Raw genomic sequence first — 24,387 nt, 5'->3', positions numbered from 1 at the left:
ATTTTACCAGCCACCCACATCAATCCTACAGGATTATGTAACAGAATTGCTCAACAAACGAGCAATAAAGAAAGCAAGGCACCTAAAGTTTCAAGGCAGGCTATTCACTGTTCCCAAAAAAGACTCCGATCAGCAAAGAGTGATCCTGGATCTGTCGGCGTCTAAATCTCTACATAAAATGCGACAAGTTTCGCATGCTTACGGTAGCTCAGGTTCGGACTCTACTTCGCGTGGAGCCGTCACCACCTCTATCGATCTTTCAGACGCTTATTATCACGTCCCGGTTGCGCGGAACTTCTCTCAGTTCCTCGGTTTCAGACTCGGGAATCAAGCCTACTCCTTCAGGGTCATGCCCTTCGGTCTGAACATTGCACCCAGGATATTCACCAAGCTGGCGGACACGGTAGTACAGCAGCTCCGGTCCCAAGGAATTTCCCTAGCAGCGTACCTGGACGATTGGATAATCTGGGCTCCAACTGTTCCGGAGTGTCAAGAAGCCACGTCCATAGTCACCAATTTCCTAGAGTCATTGGGTTTTCAGCTGAACAGAGAGAAGTCCCGCCTGACTCCGGAGTCTCGGTTTCAGTGGCTGGGTCTTCAGTGGGATCTGTCCTCCCACACGTTATCTCTCCCGCCTCCCAAGAGGAAAGAGATAGCATCTCTCACCAAGAGGTTTCTCAAAAATCCGTCGGCATCCCGTCGGTCCCAAGAAAGAGTCCTCGGGTCCCTTCAGTTTGCCTCAGTGACAGACCTGCTCTTGAAAGCCAAATTAAAAGACATAAACAGAGTGTGGCGGAGTCGAGCAAACACCAAGCTCAGGGACAAGGTCTCCTCTATCCCTCGAATCTTAAAGACAAGACTGCGGCCTTGGACCACAGTCAGGGCCTGTCCAAAACAGTTCCACTTCAATTTCCCCCTCCGGCACTAGTTATCCACACAGACGCTTCTCTAAGCGGCTGGGGGATATTCACCAAAACAGAAAGTACAAGGAACGTGGTCCACAATGTTTCAGCAGTTCCATATAAACACCCTGGAAGCCATGGCGGTCTTTCTAACGCTGAAGAAAATCCGCCCTCCCAATCGGATTCATATCAGGTTGGTGTTAGACAGCGCAGTGGTAGTTCATTGCATCAACAGGGGCGGCTCCAAATCAGGTCGAGTAAACCAAGTAATGGTAGCTATCTTCTCCCTGGCGAACAAGCACGGTTGGCACCTGTCAGCCACCCACCTAGCAGGAGTCCGGAACGTGGTGGCGGATTCCCTGTCCAGGACTACCCCGTTGGAGACGGAGTGGTCCCTGGATGCGGAATCTTTCAAATGGGTTTGCCGCCGGGTTCCGGGACTCCAAGTGGATCTGTTCGCAACGGAGAGCAACTTCAAGCTCCCCTGTTACGTAGCCCCCAACCTGGACCCTCAGGCGTTCGCCACAGACGCAATGACAGTAGATTGGAACAATTGGGAGAAGATTTATCTGTTCCTCCAATAAATTTACTGCTGAAAGTTTTACACAAACTCAGGACATTCAAAGGTCAACCAGCCCTAGTAGCCCCTATTGGCCGAAGAGCAATTGGTTCCCTCTCCTTCAGGAACTGGGACATTGGAGTCTTCGGATTCCCAAGCCCATTCTGACCCAGACAGTACAAACCAAGACTGTGTCAGCTTCCTCAAGGATTCAAAATGCCCTAGTTTTATGGACTTTATAAAGTTCGCAGCCCAAAAGGAGCAAACATTGACCCTGTCAATACTCTGTTTTTAGAATCAGATAAAAGAGATTCTACTATTAGACAATATGACTCAGCAGTCAAAAAATTAGCCTCCTTCCTGAAAGCATCTGAAGCCAAAATTATGACGACTAATTTAGGAGTTTCCTTCTTTAGGTCACTGTTTGAGAAAGGTCTGGCTCCGCCACTATTACCACAGTCAAGTCGGCATTGAAGAAAGTATTTCTTTACGGCTTTAAAATCGACCTTACAGATTCCTATTTTTCATCCATCCCCAGAGCATGCGCTCGTCTGAGACCAGTATCACGTCCACATTCGGTTACTTGGTTTCTCAATGACGTCCTTAAGTTAGCATCAGAGTTGGATAACTCCCATTGCTCTTATCAGGATCTGTTAAGGAAAACCTTATTTTTAATTAGTTTGGCTTCAGGTGCTAGAATCTCAGAGCTGTCAGCTCTCACTAGAGGTGATAATTTTGTTAACTTCCTCCCATCCGGAGAAGTCCTCCTTTCCCCTGACCCTAGATTTTTAGCTAAGAACGAAGACCCACAGGACAGGTGGTCTCCTTGGAAGGTGGTGCCCCTTCCTCAAGATCAATCTTTATGTCCAGTTTATACACTTAAATCTTACCTCTTAAGAACTCCACAGAGTAAGTCGGGTCCTCTTTTTATCAGGGAGAAAGGTGGTACTCTTTCTCTTAATGGTATAAGGCAACAAATTCTGTATTTCATTAAACAAGCCAACCCAGACTCAGTTCCTAAAGTTCATGATATTCGAGCAGTGGCTACTTCTATTAATTACTTTCATAATATGGACTTTTCAGAGTTATCAAAATATACGGGTTGGAAATCACCTCTAGTGTTTAAACGCCACTATTTAAAATCACTCGAAGCCCTGAAATATTCTACTATAGCAGTGGGAAGTGTCATCTCCCCACCTTAAATAATCATATCCTTTCCTTTCCTTTTCCCCCCGCCCGCCTACCTCATTTGCTTCTCTGCTTATTCTCCTGGTTGTTTATGCCTCACTGCCTAGCCCCTCATATTGATATATTTGTATCTACTGATGGAAAAGTGTAATCTGACTAGCCATAATTGTTTTTCTTTATGGGTACTGGACAGTTTTTATTTGGCTCCACGTACCCCAGACATTTTGTGTGTGTTAAATTCATTAGTCTTGTCTCTTACGTGTTTAGCCTAAGTTTACGTGTATAGTTTTAGGTTGTTTTTGCTTGTTCTGTGCACTTTTCATGTTTCACTACTTTTAAGTAATTTTAAGGTTTTTGAGGTTTTTTCCCCATCATACCGGGGACCTCCCATTGTTTTGTAGTGCTAAGTTTTTTGGTGTGCCTTAGAATTAAGATACCTTACTTTTAAGTATTCTTGCTTCATGAAAGAGATTGCTTGATTAAAATTATTTTCGTTACAATTTTGCTTTTTCTTCAGATTACCCTATTTTTTTCCAGTAGTAGCAGTCTTGGCATGATTCTCTATCACTATTTCACCGGCTGACACGGGACTGGACTCAGAAAAGGGATTTTGACAGAGGAAAAATCTATTTCTGAGGAAGGTCCCGTGTCACCCGGTGACCCTCCCTGACTGGTCTAGTACTCCCCTCCCCTACTTGCACATGCCAAGTCTGGGGTTAGTGCTAGCATGGAATGAAGTAGGTGGCGCTGGTGTCGCCGTCCTGGCGGGTGTTGAGTGTGGGAGCTGTAACGGCTCACCGCTCTTTTACGGGGGTTTTGATAAGGAGAGATCTTTCGAGTATATTTCCGTGGTAGTGGTATTTCACTCACCCTTCATTATACCGACGTCTTCTAAAAGACGATCGACTGGGGTAGTAACAGCTTTCCTGAAAGCTCTTTTCTCTGGTATATCTAGCATTGTTATACCTAGAAATTCGTGCTGTAATGGAATTTCACCGGGTGACACGGGACCCTCCTCAGAAATAGATTTTTCCTCTGTCAAAATCCCTTTATTATTATGATTATTGTTATTATATCCATTATTAATATTATTAATCCTATTATTTGAAAATTAGTACTTGTGGTAAATCATGTATTTATCATACAAAACAGATAGACATACACATGTACCATAAAAATTCTCTCATCTCAGTAAAAGATATGTATATATATATAGACAGAGAGAGAGAGAGAGAGAGAATTGTTATTTTTATTATTTAATGGTATTTAATTTACAGGTTAAAGCTTGAAAACTTATAAATTCCATAAAGAGTTAAACATAAAACACTTCTGCAGGGTTTCTCAAGAATTCGCAAATGTTTGCATGTTAGTGAAAAACTTGTGTATGACAATTAGTTAGGTTACAAGGAAAAGTGTGCGTGTCTGTGAATTCGCGCATCTCAAATCATGCAAGTTTGGGGTATCACAAGATGAAGAAGGAAATTTAGGTACAGCCATATATGTACATAACAAAGCATTTTACAACAAAGTACCTGTAAACATTACTGATTTACAAAGATCAAGTATTAAAATCCAAGTAAAAAACGATAATTATGTAATTTATAATATATACAATGACGAAGTCAGCACATATTATTCAAAAAACACATGGAACATTTTCCTCAGTAGACTTAACTCTCTGTACCTCAAATATAGTAGACAGATTAGATTGGAATACAGTTGAAAACTTGCGCACTAGTGATCATTTCCCAGTATTAATTTTACTATTACAAAATGATCCTGCACAACTAAGAATATCCCAACATTTGAATATTTAAGTGACCATAATGAAACTAGTAAATTTCTTGTTGATTTCATTAAAAATGCTGCTGACAAAGTAATACCAAAATCTAAATCTCATCCAACAAAACACAAAGTCCCATGGTGGTTTGGAAAACTAAGAGAATAAAAATAAAACGCCAGATTGGAAGACGATTAGATAATTTGAATAGAAAGTTCAGTAAAATTAATAAAACATTACCGATATCAGAAGGAACTTTACAAAAAATTATATTATTACTAGAAGTTGATACATTAAAACCTCTCTACAATAAATTATCTGCAAAATTTAAAAAAGAAGTAATTCAAGGAAGAATAATTTCATGGAGGAAATATGTGTCAGATCTCTCTAATAATACTCTCATACAAAAAAATGGGAAAAGTTCAGGAAAGTAAATGGTACCCATGTTAAACCACCTAGATATGCCATATTAAAAGATGGGAAAAGAATACTTGATCCAAAAGAAATAAGTAATGTAATAGGAGAAAACTTAACAAATGTAAGTAGTGATAATAATTTAGATGAACACTTCCTTGCCAAGAAAATTACAATAGAACTAATAACAATAAATTTTGAAACAATAGAAGATATATATTATAATAGAAAATTTAATATGGAAGAGTTGGAATTTGCCCTCTCGAATAGCAATGAATCTGCCCTTGGAGGTGACAGTATTTGTTTTGAAATGATCTGCAACTTAGCACCTTTGGCAAAGTCATACTTTATTACAATTTTATAATCAATTTTGGCTTTGAAATTTATCTCATGGTGAACGGCATAAGGCTATAATTATTCCTATCCCCAAACCTGAAAAGGATCCCAGTATTGTAAACAGTTACAGACCAATTTCTTTAACAAGTTGTTTATGCAGATTACTAGAGAAAATGGTAAATGCTTGATACTAACATGGCACATTCAAGAAAATAAAATTTTGACTCCCACTCAGTTTGGGTCACAATGTAACAGATCTACATTGGATTCTCTGTCTAACTTGGAAGACCACATATGAAGAGGATTTGAATGAAAACAAATTACTATAGCTGTCTTTTTTGTCATTGAAAAGGCATATGATACTGCATGAAGATATGCAGTATTAAAAACGTTACAGAAAAACAGCATCTGTGGACATTCACCCAGGTTTATCCAAAACTTTCTGACAAGTTGCACTTTTGAAGTGAGAGTTGATGATGTATTGTCAGATACATTTCCACATGAAAATGGTGTTCCACAAGAAAGCGTCCTTAGTGGCACACTGTTTGCTCTAGCAATAAATGATATCAGTAATAATCTACCTATTGGAATAAAGAGTAACCTCTACTGTGTATGGATGATTTTGCAATATATTATTCAGCATCTCACATAAAAATGCAGAGTGAATCAATAATAAAACTATAATAAAGATAGATGAATGGACCTCATCTGTAGGCTTTAAATTATCCATACTTAAGACTCAAGCAGTAATGTTTTATAGAAATAAAATATGGAAGAAAGGCAAAGAAATAGATTTAAAAATCAGAAATCATTCCATACCAATTGGCCAAACAGCAAAATTTTTGGGATTAGTATTTGATACTTACCAAAATTGGAAATCTCAGATAACGCACATGAAATCAAAATGTAAAAGAGCATTAAATCTAATTAAAAAATCTATCAAACACTACTTGGGGAGCCAATAGGTATATCCTTACTGTACTGTATAAAGCAACAGTGCTGTCTATCACTGACTATGGAAGCGAAATATATGGTTCAGCATCAGACGCAGTGCTGAAAACGTTAGGCCCAGTTCATAACGAAGGCCTTAGAATATGTTCAGGAGCCTGTAGATCATCACCAACCTCATCTTTACAAGTTGAATGTGGTGAACTACCACTGACTCTCAATAGAGAGTTAGTAACAATGAAGAGTGCCTTTGGAATTCAGACAAGTGATTCTCCAACCAAAAAATTATTTGAATTACGAGATGTATTTATAAACAATCCCTCACCACCTTTCCCTCTTTGAGCTAGAAACTGTTTGAGTCATTAAATATGAATGTGCAGTTGCCTTCAATATTAAAATTACCTCCTCCTTGGAGTATGAATAAAATAAGAATTTGCACACTTAAAATATTTATCAAAAAGTTATGCATATACCCCAGAACACCATAGACAACATATGATAGAGCATATAAGCTGAAAAGGTCCACATTATGCATTATACACAGACAGATCTAAATCAGAGTATGAAGTGGGATATGCTGCAGTATCCCAAGACAAAATTTATCAATTCACGCTACCTGATAATGCCTCAGTATTTACAGCTGAGTTATGTGCAATAGCATCAGCCATAAAAATAATTAAAGAAACCTCATGTAATAATCTTGTAATTTTTAGTCACTCTAGAAGTGCCATCGAAGTCATTCAGAGTTACAAACCAAAAAATAACATTGTACAACAAATAAAGTTATTACTCTATAAGTTATATAAAAGGGAAGTTAAGCGGCTGATAAAGCAGCTAAAGAAGCATCCCACATAACACAAACTAATGTAAATATCCCAGTTAGTGATTATGTAACTTATATAAAAGTAGGCATTATAAACAAATGGCAAAATAAATGGAATGACGACCCTGAAAATAATAAGTTGAAGCAAATAAAACCTAGAGTTAAAAAATGGAGTTCAACATGCCAAAGAGAAAACATGCGCAAGTAATTCTACACGTCTCCGAATAGGCCATACTCGTCTGACACGTGGACACTTAATGAGCAGCCCACCTGAGCCAGCTCCTGAATGCTCAGAATGCAAGTGATAATAACAGTTAAACATGTTATGCGAATGCCCAAAATACAACCAACATCGGTTATCAACTTTTGGAAATGGATCAACTGGTGAAGTTTTATCAGTCTGCAACATTTTCAATTACTCAGTTTTAATATTCATGAAGAAATGTAAATTAATTGATAAAGTATAAAAAGTAATTATGAAAATACAAAATCCCATGGGGCAACTAATATAAAAAATCTGAAATTTAAAAAATATTCAGTTATTCGGAATTTTATCATTACTCAGTTTTATATATTTTTTATTGTACAGATGGAACTTGAGTAAATGTATTTAGTGTGTGCATGTGTTCTAGTGTGGAAGCATATGCCTTTTTGCATATTTTTAAAATTTCATTATGCATTCATCATTTAGTTCCAGTGCTTAGCCTATGGCTTAGACCCTGTACTCCATTTCATTTTAATCCTTCAGGCCAGCCATATGAGAGCTGTTAATCAGCTCAGTGGTCTGGTTAAACTATTTTAATAATAATAATGTCATCATGAATTGAGGGGTTTTGAGTTTTAGCCACGAATTCCCTGACAAATTCAAACACTACTGACTTCCAACCTCTGGTATGTTTAACATCAAGAGCTAGGCCATGGAGTTCTCCCACTCTCTTTGAAGAAGCCAAGGCTAGAAGGAAAACCATCTTGAGGATCAAGTTCCTGTCCGATGACCAACACAGTGGGGCTCAAGTGAGACTACATAGCACCAGAGTCAGATCCCAGGTAGGAGGCTTCAGTTCTCTAGGAGAGCAAGACTGTTCAAAACTTTTGAACAGCATAGAGATTTCCCAAGATGAAGTCAGGTCCACATCTTTCAAATGAAGAACCAATCCCAAGGCAGCCCTGTAACCCTTAATAGCAGAAACAGAAAGGTGTTTTTCTGTTTTGAGGAATATCAGAAAATCAGCTATCTGCTGAAGAGGTTCTGAGTGGAGAGAAACCCCATCAACGACACCAATCACAGTAGACAGCCCATTTCCCCTGATATACGGTTGGAGATCTTCTGTGGTAACCAGACATCTGTGTCGCTGCTCTGTGAGAAAAGCCTTTCGCTTGCAGGAGATACTGAACAGTATCCAACCGTGAAGAGATAGGGATGTTACTGATTGATGGTATTGCTATACATGGGGTTGACAGATAAGATTGTGCCAAGGGGGTATTGCTCTTGGAACTGCTGAGAGTAGAGTTAGAAGATCTGGAAACCATTCTGCTTGAGGCCATAAAGGAGCTATAAGGGTCATCCTGAGATTCTGGGAAACCATCACTGTTCAGGACATGATGGATCAGGCAAAAGGCATAGACATCCAGGTTGTCCAAGAATGTTGAAGGGCCTCCTCTGCCATGGTGAAGAGATCTGGAACTACTGAACAGTAGACCTCTAGCTTCCTGTTGAACCTTGTTGCAAAGAGGTCTATCACTGATCTCCCCCACAGATGAAAAAGCCTGTCTGCCACCTCCTGATGCAGAGACTACTCCATCCCTAGAACTTGTCCCCGATGACCTAGCTTGTTGACCACTACATTCCTCTTGCCTGGAATGTACCTTGCCATGAGGGTCACTGAGTTGTTGATAGGTCACTGGTGTAACTGGACTGTTATCAAGGGAAGTAGGCATGACACTAGCACCTGCTGTTTGTTCATATAAGCTACCACTGTAGTGTTGTCCGACATCAGAACAACGAAGTCCCCCATCATCTTTTCTTGAAACTCCTGAAGTGCTAGGAAGTCTTCTTTCAACTCCAGCATATCGATGTGGTTTCCTGTCCTGAGGAGTCCACACAACTGAAGTCAGGAGATGATCTAGTTGTGCTCCCCAACCTTCGGAAGAAGTGTCTGAGAAAAGGAGGACCTCCAGAGAGGGCAAATGAAAGAGCACTCCCACTGTCAGGTTTTCTTCGTCCAACCACCGCAGTAGTTGCTGGAGAATAAAATTCCTTCAGCCTCCATCACAGGGAACGAAGATGAAGATGGCCGTGAGGAACTAGCTTCAGATAGGAAGGAACGAGCCACTGTCCTGAACTTCTCTATCCTCCGATCCAGTGGGAAGACTCTCTGAGGTTGTGTCTATGATCATTCCCAGGTAAAGGATTCTTTGACTGGGTTGAAGATTGGACTTTTCCAAATTTATCATGATGCCTAAGTCACAACAAAATTGGAGACCATGATCCCTGTCTTGAATGATCTTTCCCTGAGAACTCACCAAGACCAGCCAGTCATCAAGATATCTTAGGAGGCAAATTCCCTGAGCATGAGCCCACATCGACACTAGGGTGACAACTCTTTTGAACACCTGGGGAGCTGTTGTCAGACCAAAGCAAAGGACTTTGAAATGGAACACCAGTTCTCTGAGACTGAAGCGAAGGAACTTCCAGGAGGAGAGATGAATAGGGATCTGGAAGTAAGCGTCCTTCAAGTCTATGGTCATCATGTAGTCGTTGTCTCTGATGGCTGCCAAGACTGTTCAAGGAGTCTCCATCTTGAACCTCGTCTTTCTGATAAAGAGGTTCAAAGTTGATAGGTCTGTCACCGGCCTCCAATCACCAGTTGCCTCGGGGTCTAGGAAGACTTGGCTGTAGGACCCTGGGGAAGGACACTTTACTTGCTCTACAGCTCCCTTCTCCAGCATCTTCCTCACTTCTTGGAGAGTTAGGTGTTTCGTAGAGCCCTGGGTGTAAGTGAGGTGAGGAAGAGGATGATCAGAGAGAGTGGGAGCAAAGTTGAAAGTTAGCAGATACCCTACTCGAAGGACATCTACCACCCATGGTTCCGCTCCGTAATTGTGCCACATAGCCCAATGGCTCTCCAGGCATCCCCCCAGTGGTGGCACAGAGTGGGGAGGAGCGCCCACTCTGTCGTCTACCCCCCACCTCTGCCCCCATTTCCCCTTCCTGGCCTGGAAGAATATGACTGAAAGGGACGTTGTTGGGAAGGCTTCTCCGGAGACGATACAGGTTGAGAAGTCTTGATTGTAGATGGAGGTCTTATAGGCTTCTTAGGAGGAGGCTGGAGATTCTGCCTTGGAACATTCAGACAAGAAGGAGCTGCTAATTTACTCACTGCTTGTTGGCTGAGACGATCATTATTGTCAGTTCGATGCCTGTCAACAGCTGCATCCAATTGATCCCTGGGAAAAAGCAGCTGGGAGTCCAGAATATCGCCATTCCTCAAGGATAACAAGGAATCTGACAAACTGAGCCACTTCAAAGAGGGCTGTGTCTCTCCTCATCAGCAGGCTATTAGTCCACAGATTAACAGTCAGAAGAGAAAGGTAGGAAATAGCCTTAGCACCAGATTGCAACAATCTGATGTAAGCTGAACTATTGACTTTATTCCATGACAAAGTGGAAGAAGAAATCTTGACAATAGCTGAAGACCACAAATCCAGCCAAGAAACAGTTTGTTAGGCAGAAGAGGCAGTCAACTCTAAAGAAGCAGCTTCTTGAAAAGAAAGAGGACCTTCTGCTCTGACCTGATCCAGGGTCAAATCCAGCTTCAGATGGATGACATAGGAGTAGACATGTCTACTCAGAAGAGGCACCAGAGGACTTGCATAATAAGTCCTGTGGCGAGGTAGAGGAGGAGGAGGGAGAAACTTAAACGATCTGCTAGAACAAAGAGAGTTTTCCTGTCCTGAAATCAAGGAATTTACATGATTCAGGACTGAGTCAACGTGATTGGAACAAGGCAACTCAAAAGATGACTTTGAGTCCTTTGGTCCCAGCAAGGCTTCTATTCTTGTCGGAATGATCGTAGAAGGAGTCACAGCCTTTTTAGAAAGATTATTGAACTCACGAATGAGATCAATAACCTCTTCATAAGAAAACAGAAACTCCTGGTTCTCCAAATCCTCCGGCCCCTGGACACGAGGATCCCCGTCTGCCTCCTCGGAAGGATTTGCAGGGTTAGAACCGGAGCGAAAGATCTTTCAGATACTAATAACCTTCGTAGTAGCTTGAAGTTTTGAAGTAGAGGGAAGAGAGAGGTCTCGGTCAGTGGTTCGAGGCGCAGAAGACCCTTTCTCGTACGATGGACGTGCATCATCCTGTAGCCCGGGATGACGAATGACAGCCGCGGACGTGGGAAGGCGAACGATGGCTGCGGACGTGGGAAGGTGAACGACAGCTGTGGATGCAGGAAGGCAAATGATGGCTGCGAATGTGAGAAGATGAACAACAGCGGTGGTTCTTTCTTGAAGATCACAATGAGGAACACCATTGAGAATGGCAAAGCAGCGAGTCAGATGAAGAACCACGGTTGTATCCATCTCTACAGCAGTGATTAGTTGTACGTCCATCATCATCTATACAGCCATGTCTATTCACGTGTCTGCATCAGAGGGAATCAGGAGAGGAAGAGTAGGCCTGACAGGACTTTTAGGAGGTTCTACCACTTGGGATTTCTTGATTGGAGCCTTGTTGTCCTTTCTCCTAATTTGAAAAGGACGCATTGGAGATGAAGGAACAACTGTAGAGTCCTTCTCAACCTGAAATTCTTGATGGCAAAAGGATGATGAACAAGGCACATTTCCCAAAGGAACACATACGTGTGCAGGAGAAACATGGCTTTGGTCCAAAGGTGAAGAAGAAGAGATGGTCTTCTGTTTCATGGGGAGAGGAGCTGTAACAATGTCCTTAATCCTCCACCGTTTGATGTGAGAATGAACAGGAGGGGCAGATGAAGAAGAGGATAATGAAGGAGATGACGGAGACGAAGGAGATCTACACCGTCTCCTCTTAAGAAATTAACTGTATTTCACTTGAAGGGTCGAGTCGACAGTGTTGAGTGCAGTTTGAACGAGAGAGGAAGCAGACGGTGCAGCCGCATATGACGTCATAGTAGAACTAGGCTGTGATGTCACAGGAGCAGACGAAGTCTGAATGTGGTCTGTGGGAGCAGTCATAGGCTGAACAGGTGGTGACCCAGGATGATGCGTAGAGAGAACCAATGGCATCTCGCTAGAAGGCGTAACGTGAGACCCAGAAGAGTGAAGGTTGGGAGGAAAAAGATGGTGCTGCCCCGACTCTCCTGAGAGGGGAAACATCCCCCCCGAGAGAGAGAGAGAGAGAGAGAGAGAGAGAGCGCGCAGCATGAGGCATATTCAGAGAACCTTCTCCCAAAACTTCCAAAGACGAATCAATGGCAGAAAAGGAAGGAGACAAACCTGACAAGGAAGGAGAAGCAAGGAGAGAAGCAGAACAATGGGGAACCTGAGAAACATCCATCAAAGGAAGAGAAAATCCTTCCCAAGATGGCACTTTCGACTTCCTCATATGTTGCTTCTTCATGGCAAATCTCTTCCACTGCACAGGAGGCCAAGAAAACCACACTCGGGGCAAGGGTTATTCACATGACAATCATTTGATTTGCACTCACTACAAGTTGAATGGGGGTCAGTCTCAAAGGAAGCCATATCACGTGAGCAAGGAAAGGAGCCTACACCAGGACATTTTCTCTGAGGCTTATGGGAACTTTTAGCTGTGTTTTGGGACTAAACAAACACTGATCACAAAAACAACCAAAAAAAACACAGGCAAAGGCAAAAACAACCAGTTATGGAGAGGAAGGAGAGAACGAAACAACGTCTCTCAATGGCGGTAAGAAGAAAACTAAGACATCACGGGGTTGAGATCAGGTCGCTGACCGCTTCCCATCTCATCTCTGTGACGGATGCCAGATACTACCAATTCCCTGCATAAACAAATCTTCTTATTTTTACCGGTTTCCAGCTGGCACCAGAAGATTTATCCTAATGTCAAGATTGCAGGTTTGTTAGCTGTGAAAAACTCAAATTAATTTAAATTTGTTAATATTATTCTAGAAAAGCTAGATATCCATGTAAGCAAATTCTTGGTTTACTTGTTCAAGTAACATAGTAAGGATCTAAGGAAGGCAATAGTCTGTGTTGTGTAAGTAAATTAGTGTTTTTAATATTATTTAGTTAGTATTTGTATATATATTTTTTAAAGTAAAGATATTTTAGATGACGTATACCAAAATATTAAGATAAATATAAAATATATCTTTGAAGCATTAAATATTTTAACACATAGAATATTCTTTCCCATGTGACAATTGAAAAATTGATTTTGGTGAAGTGTTTTGAATTCTTAAGTAATTGCTGGTACTGAGGTAATTTCTTTTTTCCAGGCTGTCTGAACGTAATTGTATTGAAATTATCAGCAAGTTAGTGGAACTCAACTTGATTTCAATTTATTACACTACTGATGGAAAAGAATATGTCACTCCAGAACAACTCACAAAGGAAATCCAGGATGAACTCTATGTGCAAGGAGGTATGGAAGGATAATGAACTCAATTCCCTTATCCCAAATAGCATGGTAGCATTATATCACAATGTTATACTGTACACAGCAGGGCTTTAAAGGAAGCTTGATTCTTTGATAATAAGGGTCACCATGTAAATGTCTTAGGCTCCCTTGGTCAGAAGGTAAGATGCAGTGCTACACATCATACCTGGTTAACACTTATAGCCATAGGGGGATCATGTAAGCAACTCACATGTCCAGATTATTGTCTTCTCTCTCTCTCTCTCTCTCTCTCTCTCTCTCTCTCTCTCTCTCTCTCTCTCTCTCTCTCTCTCTCTTCCTTCCAGGGTTTAACACAGGTCCCATGTGCATTGCTTTATTTTCCTCTTTTTTTTTCATTTGCTTTCTTGGGGTGACTCTTATCTACTATTAAAGATACAGTAGCTATATCTTCACGCTGGCAGGTGTTGTGGGCATTCAGAACTTAAGGTAATTGCTTTGCTGACCTGAATGACGTGTCTAGCACACCTGTTCTCCACTAGGTGTGTTGGGAATTTTTTAGTTCTAGTCAGAATTCTTCTTGCTGTTGTTCTGTGAGGTGCTCTATGCACTTGCTAGCTGGGCTCTTGGCTGTTTTTCAGTAGGAACAAAATCCACAGGTTTTGCAGGAGTGATTTATGCATTAAGAGAATGTATTCGATAGAGTTAGATGAACACACAGTTTGTGCTGGTTATAGGGATCAGGACTGTGAGTCAGCTATAGGTGCGAAGAGTGTAGGAAGTGGTCAGATGAATTTAAGATAAAGTTCTCAAAAATAGGAGGAGAGAGTTGCATAATTGAGGAAGCAGTTAATTAGAACAGGCATAGGCTTTTTATTTCCCTTTTCATTGCAGGCTTCTCCTTCTATTTACCCTTCTGTATCCCCTCCACTCTCATCACCATCTCTGCATAGACTCAAGCTTAGAACCTTAGCTTCACCTTCTGGCATCCCCCCTAGTGTGCACTCTTTGGTGGTCTCTTTCAAGGGGAAAAGTGTCAGTGACCTTGCCTGTTTGCAGTCTGAGTGCAGGACTGCCCCATGACAGTTGGAAAAATCCATTGCCAAGGAACCAGGTTGGTTTTAGGGCTGAGATTGGTCTGTGCCATTGGACGCCTTCCTCTCTGTTGTCTCAATCTGTTAAGTGTTTGGCTTATTCACCAAAGGGTCGTTCTGAGAAACACCAAAGGATTGTTCTGAGAAGTGTTTTGTCGCATCAGTTATTGACGTTGCCTTCTTCACTCTCTGATAGTAATTAGCTTGGCTTTAGCACAGTTTTAAATAGGAAAACAACACTGATAATTTGAAGGCTTCGGTTTGTTCCATTTCCAATGATAATATTGTTCATTCTATTGTTAAGCCTATCTCATCTGTTTCAGTATCTCAGTCTCATTGCATTCCATCCATTCCTTTTTCTCTTGTAATATTCTCCTTGCACCTGTATCATCTGTATCCCAGGTATTGGTGGCCCTTCTTCTGCCACCTCTAGTATTCCTTTTAGGCCTCTGCATCATTAGCAGGCACCTCAATTAAGTCATAAGCTGGATGCCACTGTAAGCAGCTGTATTGACTCATGATTTGCGCTCTGTTGGTGGTATTTGGTCTCATAAGGCAGCTTCAAGTGAGGCAGTTGTGCCAAAGTCACCACTTCCCCCCCTCCTCCTAACCATCCTCCCAACCATTCACCACACTTACTGATGTTACATCATCATTTTCTCACCCACCTCTTGGCACCTCAGGCGAGGCACAACAAGAAGGTGCACTATTACCTCCCATCCCATGTCACATATGTTTTTTGTTTGAGTAGTCGGCTTCTGCCATCACTGCTCCTTGTACCCTGTTGGATGATGAGATCAATGTACTTTGTGAAAGACTATAAAATTATCAGCAAACTTTTAAATTCACTTAAAGGGTATTAAATATTGACTGTACCCATAACTTCCAATTTATTATTTCTTATACCAACAAGCTGTAAATGAGTTTTTAAATTGAAAATTCATGAAAAATCACATAACATTGCATGGACTACCACTGTTCAAAAGATTTTAAACCAACTGTTGTCTGTTAATAACTTTAAGTACTAGTCTCATCCAAAATCTGCTGAAGGAATAAATAACTTTTAAGAACATTGAAAACCTGAGGTTCTTGAAGAGGCTTATAATAATCATTAACTGGTTCTGTTCCATTGATTTCACTACATTCGTCTTATGATTTTGAAAATCTACTTCCTGTCTGTAATGGTATAGTGGATCTTGGACTGCATGAACCTTCCCTGAAGGGCAGCTTACTGCCAAAGAGACTATAGTAAAGAAAACGGTAGACTGTGAAAGGATAACAATGGAACTGAAGACCTTATATCTACTTTATTTACAAACTGACCAGTCTGGTGCAAACTGAATAACAACCGATAAACTCTCTCTCTCTCTCTCTCTCTCTCTCTCTCTCTCTCTCTCTCTCTCTCTCTCTCTCTCTCTCTCTCTCTCTCTCTCTCTCTCTCTCTCTCTCTATCATGTTAAGACAGTTGCTTCTATTACATTGCCCAGCATTTTGGCATTTTATATTTCACCCTTTCACACCTCCCATTCCTATCGGGCTGAACTTGGACATAAAGGGCACCAGGAGTTCACTATTCATCTCAGCAACCTTGAAAACTATGGATTAGACACCAGTATCTGTCGGTTTTGGTTATTTTTACTTGTCACCCCCTTCCTACCCCTACCCCCTTTGGTGCCAGTGATGTCTTACTCCCACAGTATTCTTTTCCAGATATTGAGTCATGTAAACCGAAATGAGATATGATAAACCCTGTAGATTTTATCTAGTTACTAAGTCTATGGGCAGAACCAGCCCCATTTCAGGGAAGCCCTTTCCACCTTCAACCCCCTTGGTGCCCTTTGATGCTAGTGATGTCTTACCCCTGCAGTATTCTTTTCTGGGCTTGTCCTGTGTCGCTGAGTGAAATGTCCCTATACAGCACACATTTCTAGGTATAAGTATTGCTAGATATACCAGAGAAAAAAGCCAATAGGATGCCAGAGTTACTACCTCTGGATCTGTACATCCTAATAGGATGTCGGTATGTCATCTAGGAGCGAGTGGAAGCCACTACCACAGACACTTAACCCAATAGACTCTCCTCACCAAAACCTCTGCCTAAGAGGTGCCGATACAACGGTCCCACCACCGCTACTACTAATTCTACCCACAATGCACCATCCGCTTATAGCACGCTTTACGAGCCACTCGTGATTTTTTTGTGGTGCTAATATTTTATTCTTATTTTCATATTTTGGATTATCTCGCTTTCATGATGGCATCATCTGATCAAGGAACATCTTCTTCTAAGTTGAGTATTCAAAATTGAATGTTTTTGGTATGCGAACGGATTATTTTGTCCTGTTTATTGTTTCGCATGATCGACTGAGGGCCGCCATTTCGTGTTCGTTTCGTGGCGCTTACTACAGTCTTTTATATGATTGCTTTCTTTCGTTCAGTCGATAGAAATTTACAATTACTACATTCTTTTTATGATAGTTTCAACTTTCGCTCGATCTGACGCGATCGACTATTATTTTATACCTTAGAAGTTGAAAGTTAGGCCTAGCCTAGCTTTTCTTTATTTACCGTTTGTAGACATATTTAATATGTCATTATGTCATTTATTATGTGTGTATTAGTTCTTTGAGTCTGTTTGGGTGGTCTTGTTAGCCTACCTGACCAGTTCGGCCTTGCCGGATTCGTGGAAGGTAGGCTATGTTGGCCCCAGTCTTCCTTCCTCCTTGGCCTATAGGCCTGAGTTGGTACGGTTTTCTTGGGTGGCCTTCTTCGGGTTTGAGTGCAGGCCCTTTTTCCCTGACCAGTTGATTTTCAATCCTGGAAGTGATGTTGGCGCTAGCGCTCTTTCGTTCGAATTTTTGGCGAATCCTAGCCTACATTTCCAGGAGGTGCCTTCTGGAGGTTAGGCTAGGTGATAGTACCATGTTCATCCTTTCTGCCTTATCTCACCCCTGTATATCAGTCTCTTTTGTCTTGGCTCTCCCGTTAGGGCATTTTAGAGCTTAGCTCATTTGCCCTTTTGGTTGAGATGACACTTCGTGGAAGGTGCCTAGGCACCTGACCTGTTGTTGTCGCCATGTTTTCACTCCCGTGTCTTCCCGTTCGCCGTCCGGACCTGTTCCCGCGGCTATCGTTAGCTCGTTTTAGCTTCTAGCAGAAACTTTAGCTTGAGCGTCGTTGTCGTTTGCTTTACGGCGGAACTGGAGAGAAGCTGTTATAAATTTTACTAGTAGTAATTGTGATTTATTTTCTGCTCCTGCTTTCTACCACTCCGTCATCCGACTCGTTCCGCAGCTATCGTTAGCTCGCTTTAGTCTTAATAGGACTTTTTGCTTGAGCGCCGTTGTTTTGTTATCGGCGGAATTGTAGAGGAGCCGGAATGATATGAGTTTGGTTACTGTTATTATTTTCTGTGAGCGAAGTTTGGTGAATTATCCCGACTCTTCACGTCGCGAATAGCCTTCCTGGTTGTTGATTTCTGTGCAATTAGTTAATTTATCGTGACGTTCCGGCGTCACCGGAATTGCTTTCCGGCGTGATCCGACTCAGGTCTGGCCCACCTGTTTAGGATTCCTTCGGAGACTTCCGCCGTAGCCACAGTTTTCAACTCCGGTGTGAGGCAGAATATTTACTCAGTTTTTACTAGTTTAGCCGTTCCCCGCCTATTTTAGATGCTTATGTATAAATTTTTATTATAGGTGGTACATTGCCAGGAGCCGGGTTGTAACGCCTACCTGCAGCAACCCTGTGGCCATGTAGCATGCAGATCGCATGCTGGTTGTGCAGTCGAGGTCGACGACCACCTTGTCTGGCATCCTGACGGCTGTGACATGTGCTACGCACTTTATTTAGACGTGGTTGATGATTCGCACGTTAACCTTCAATTGTATTTAACACAGTTAGTTTAAATAATTGTGTTTATATTTGATATAAGATAATATCCTTGTCAATCCCTTTTATTGACATGAGATTCAATTAACAGGTCCCTCGGTCCCGTCAAGCTTCGTCTCTAGCGACATTGAAGATCTGGGTTGGCGGCTTTGGACGCAATGTTGGTCAGGGGCGTCCTTATGTGCTGGCAGAGGATATCTGCAACATTCTTTACCCAAATGCTAGGGCCTCTGCAGCCGTAGCTCCTGGAAGTAGCTGAACCCTGATCAACAGAATTAGGCTAGAAACCCAGGTCTCGCCAGAAGATCAAGAGCTGTGCGGCGAAGTGGCCGAAGAAGTGGCCAACATCAACCTGGACATCGAACCAATGGCCATCGACCCGGAGCAGGAAGGTAGGGATGTAAGTGAGGCAGGTAGTCTTATTAATCCATTATCTCTCAATTCTCCTGCGTCTTCGTCTTCATCCTTCCAAGGATTCTCTAAGAGCTCCACCCTGGGGACCCGTTGGGTCGGTGATCCCCAAGGTGAAGTCCTCTTTGAAGACGAAGACATTACCTAAATTGACTAAACCCCAAAAACCTCATCTGTACCTAGTTCCGCTAAGGTTTCATTGACTCGAAACCTTCGACTTCCGCCCAGAAAGCTTCTCCCTCTTCTAAGGGGTCGAGAACAAAGTCGAGCAGGTCGAAAAAAGCCTGACTTTGACCCTAAAGCTTTCAGCGGAGTCCATGATGAGAATGTTTTCCGAACAGGTCTCTTCTCAGTTCGAGGCAATGTCTCGTGATCTTGCCTCGAGTCTTGAGTCGCCGGGAAAGTTCGTTCAATCCTTGGCGGACAGGTTAAAGACGCAAGAGGAGTCGCTGGCGGACTGGTTAGTTCAGGTCCGCACAGCAACGGTCCTATCCCATTCCAGACGCTCTAAGCTACCAGCTTATGAGGATTCTAACCCTTGGGGTCTTGCCTTTAATGCCCCCCTTTGCTAATGGTAAATTAATCATTGAAGGTTGTGGCACCCGCCCTGTGGAAGATTACGAGTTCTTCCCAGCGGATCTTGTTTTTCCTTCCCGGGTATGCTCGGCTTTCTGAGGATGCCTTGGTGAGGGAAGATAAGGTTCCCAAAGAAACAGTGATCTTTCCCAGGGATCAGCGCACAGTCGGCATGGGTTAGATCCTATCTGACTGGGAGTGTTCGAACACTAGATTGACCCCTCATAAGGGGCGGTTTACGATGTTCACAGTAAATGAGGATGTCCCGACTCCTTGCACCTCTAAAGTGGCAGAATTAACCCTTCAGGCCGGAACAGAGGAGAAGCCTATGCCGCAGCTTCGTGAGATGGAGCCTACTTCTCTGCTCTTTCCAGCAGATTTAGAATGCTGGACCGGAGCTCCGGAAACCTTTACAGTGGGTAAACTAGATTCGGAGTGCGCTTCGAATCTCTTCAGTGAACAACTACCCAGGCTTCCGGAGTCTCTGATAAAAGCTGAGTATGAGGCTAGGTGCCGTCTCAGCAGATCTATCAATTCCGTCACCTCGGTGGAATTGACATCTGCTGTTTACAAGGATGAACCTCTGTTCAGGGTCCTGACAAAATCACTACTGGCCTCATTCCAGAGTGATTTGTTTGATTTCATTGTGGCAAGGAGGAACTGCCGAAAGTTTGTTCTGGCTGACGCGACCATCCGTCATGAGCCGAACAAGCTGATAAAATCCTCTATCTGGGGGACCAATCTATTCCCTGAAGATATGGTCAACTCAGTAATCAGTGAGGCCTCAAGGGCCAACCAAAATCTTCGGATCCGTGGGGACTCCTTTAAGAGGAAGTCATCAGAATTTTCAGGGCCCCAACCTAAAGGCAGGAAGAGGTCTAGGAGGTTCCATCCTTATAAGGCACCCCAGACCCAGACAATTGTTCAGACAGTCCCGGTAGGTCAGATTGCCCAGCCCTCCACCTCCAAGGGACATCCACAATACGTTGTACTGAACCAACCGGCCCAACATCCCACTGGTTCAACAACCTATGTTTCTCCTGCTTTCAACCCTACTTACGAGTCCAAGACCTTTCAGCTACCGCCAGTCCAAGGGAAATAGAGGTAGGGGAGCTTCAGGTCTAGATCTGGCCCCAGACTCCAATCTCGAGGTAGAGGTTCAAGAGGAACTAGAGACAGCAAGTCTTACAATAAATGAACATCCCCAGGTAGGTGGGAGGTTACGCCTCTTCAGGGCCAATTGGACATTCAGTCCATGGGCCCACAGTATCATTTCAAAATCCTAGGTGGAGCTGGGTAAGGGGACCCCCTCCACTTGTCAGGTTCTTTCAGACTCCATCATCAGATCTGTTAGACTATACAGAAGACCTTCTTTTAAAGAAGGCGATAAAGAAAGTCAGACATTTAAAATTTCAAGGACGCTTATTCAGCGTACAAAGAAAGACTCAGACAAGAGAAGAGTGATTTTAGATCTGTCAATTTTAAATTCTTACATTCAATGCGACAGGTTCCGATGTTGACCCTCTCAGGTGCGGACCTTACTTCCCCGTGGAGCTGTCACCACCTCTATAGATCTTACAGACGCTTATTATCATGTTCCAATAGCAAGAAACTTCTCCCCTTATCTGGGGTTCAGACTGGGAAGACAGGCTTACTCGTTCAGGTAATGCCTTTCGACTGAACATAGCGCCCAGGATCTTCACCAAACTGGGGAAGTTGTGGTACAGGAACTGAGATCTCAAGGTATCAAGGTGGTGGCTTATCTGGACGATTGGCTAATTTGGGCCTCCAGCGTCTCCGAATGTCAGAAGTCGACAAAGTTAGTGATTCAGTTCCTAGAGTATCTGGGCTTTCATATAAACATAAAGAAATCTCGTTTAACCCCGGCAACCAAATTTCAGTGGCTGGGCATTCAGTGGGACTTAAGCACCCACAAACTTTCAGTTCCCCCAGCAAAATGCAAAGAGATTGCCAAAGCAACAAGGCAGTTTCTCAAGTGCAAACGAGCCTCTCGTCGCACTCAAGAAAGAATCCTGGGTTCCCTCCAGTTTGCGTCAGTAACAGACCTTCTCCTCAAAGCAAAACTGAAGGACATAAATCGAGTGTGGCGAAGTCGAGCCAATTGCAAATTCAGAGACAAAGTCTCCCTCATACCTCCAATCTTAAAGAAAAGACTTCGTCCCTGGACAACGGCCAAAAGTCTTTCCAAATCGATTCCATTACAATATCCCCCTCCAGCCCTGATCATCCACACGGACGCATCTCTGACTGGTTGGGGGGCTATTTGCAGTACAAGAAGGTTCAAGGAATCTGGTCAAGCCACTTTCGTCTCTTCCACATAAACATTCTGGAAGCGATGGCAGTTTTCTTGACTCTGAAACGCGTTTACGCCTGGCCAGGAACATACATATCAGGCTAGTTCTGGACAGTGCAGTGATAGTTCATTGTCTGAACAGGGAGGTTCCAAGACAAGTCACATAAATCATGTTATGATAGCGATCTTTTCATTAGCAATGAAAAATCATTGGCACCTGTCAGCAACACATCTGTCAGGAGTAAGGAACGTGATTGCAGATTCTCTGTCAAGGACGTCTCCTCTAGAATCGGAATGGTCCTTGGACAAGAAATCCTTCAATTGATTCTCCAACAGATTCCCGGGCTTCAGGTGGACCTTTTGCCACGGAATCAAATCACAAACTCACATGTTACATAGCTCCGAACCTGGACCCTCGGCTTATGCTACAGACGCAATGTCAATAAATTGGAACAAATGGGAAAAGATCTATCTCTTTCCTCCAGTAAATCTTCTGTGGAAAGTTTTACACAAACTCAGGTCATTCAAAGGTCAGATAGCTTTAGTTGCTCCCCCAACTGGCCGAAGAGCAATTGGTTTCGCTTCTGTTAGAGCTGAAACTCAAGGCCTTGCAAATTCCTCATCCAATATTAACCCAAGTAGTGCAAACTCAGATTGTGTCAGCTTCCTCAAGAATGCTGAATACCCTAACTTTATGGATTTCATGAAGTTTTCGGCCCAGAAAAATGCTAATATTGATCCTCAAAACACATTATTTTTGGAATCAGATAAGAGAGAATCTACTCTTCGCCAGTATGATTCAGCAGTTAAAAAACTTGCTATTTTTCTGAAGGATTCAGACGTTCATACTATGACTACTAATCTTACGATCTCATTTTTTAAGACCCTTTTTGACAAAGGTCTGGCAGCTAGTACAATTTCTACAACTAAATCTGCCTTAAAGAAAGTATTCCTTTGGGGATTTAACATTGATCTGACGGACTCATACTTTTCATCTATTCCTAAAGCTTGTGCTCGTCTTAGACCAACAACCCGCCCTAAAACGGTTTCTTGGTTTTTAAACGATGTATTAAAGTTATCCTCAGACACAAATAATGAGTCTTGCCCTTATTCGACTCTTCTTAGAAAAACTTTGTTTTTAATTAGCCTGGCTTCAGGAGCTAGAATCTCTGAACTGTCAGCCCTTTCTAGAGAGCCGAATCATGTGGATTTCCTCCCATCAGGAGAGGTTCTACTCTCTCCAGATCAAATGTTTCTAGCTAAGAATGAAGATCCTCTAATTAGGTGGTCTCCCTGGAAGATAATACCCCTTTAGAAGATCCTCCTTATGTCCGGTGGTCACATTAAAAGCCTACCTAGAGAGAACCTCTCAGAGGTCTTCAGGTCCACTTTTTGTTAGAGAAAATGGTGGAACCATTTCCTTGAATGGCATTAGGCAACAAATACTTTATTTTATTAAACAAGCTAATCCGGATTCAATCCCCAGGTCCATGATATCCGGCTGTAGCCACCTCAGTTAATTATTTCCAACACATGAATTTTGAGGAAATTAAAAATATACGGGCTGGAAATCCCCTAGAGTTTTTAAACGTCATTATCTCAAATCCTTGGAGGATTTGAAGTTTTCTGCTGTCGCTGCAGGAACATTGTTTCCCCAGAGTCAGCCTAATATTGTTTTATAATATTTTATTGTTGGTAATTTGTAATTGTAATTGTTGTATTTTGCTTGCCCTACCAGTTGGTACTTCTCACCTACCTGCCTCGCTTGTATTCCCATCCTTCCTATCTTGTTGTCTGAGTTTGGGTTGCTTCTCAATCCATTCCTGGCTTTTGCTTTATCACCTTAGTTGTTAAGTTTTCACTAAACATTGTTTTATAGGTGATGGTTACTAGTTTGTTTATTAATCTTAAGATTGTAACCACATTATTTTGCATTAATTAAGTTAGTTATTGTCCTTTTGTACTAATTTATTTTTATATTTGCTTTTCTGGATTAGTAAAAGCATATTCAAAATAAAAATTTTATTTTATCCTTAATACATTAATCCTTTTTAAATTTACAAGCTTCTTTGGTCAATTCTCTGCTACTATTTTCACTCAGACACAGGACAAGCCCAGAAAAGGGATTTTGACAAAGGAAAATCTATTTCTGGGTGAAGGCCTGTGTCGCTTCAGTGAACCCATCCTCTCTTTATTTCCCACCTGATCTAGCCAAAAAGCTTGGGTGCTATTTCAGGATGGTGCATTGTGGGTAGAATTAGTAGTAGCGGTGGTGGGACGTTGTATCGGCACCTCTTAGGCAGAGGGGTTTTGGGTGAGGAGGAGTCTATTGGGTTAAGTGTCTGTGATAGTGGCTTCCACTCGCTCCTAGATGACATACCGACATCCTATTAGGATGTATCGATCCAGAGGTAGTAACTCTGGCATCCTATTGGCTTTTTTCTCTGGTATATCTAGCAATATTTTATACCTAGAAATGTGTGCTGTATAGGAACATTTCACTCAGCGACACAGGCCTTCACTCCAGAAATAGATTTTTCCTTTGTCAAAATCCCTTTTCTA

The 24,387-nt window shown here is 42.3% G+C and overlaps 1 protein-coding gene across 1 annotated transcript in view; it reads left to right on the top strand.

The window, feature by feature from the left end:
- The window catches only part of Ufl1 (UFM1 specific ligase 1), a 564,283-nt gene that overhangs the window by 68,742 nt on the left and 471,154 nt on the right, over positions 1-24,387 (top strand). The window contains exon 2 of the mRNA XM_067108921.1: positions 13,421-13,566. Coding sequence (XP_066965022.1) covers positions 13,421-13,566 — 146 coding nt within the window. The remainder of the gene's footprint in view (positions 1-13,420; positions 13,567-24,387) is intronic.

Source organism: Macrobrachium rosenbergii, chromosome 9 (genome assembly GCF_040412425.1).
Source record: "Macrobrachium rosenbergii isolate ZJJX-2024 chromosome 9, ASM4041242v1, whole genome shotgun sequence".
NCBI lineage: Eukaryota > Metazoa > Arthropoda > Malacostraca > Decapoda > Palaemonidae > Macrobrachium > Macrobrachium rosenbergii.
Note: the sequence above shows the minus strand (reverse complement) of the source record. Positions and strands in the feature narration are given on the sequence as shown.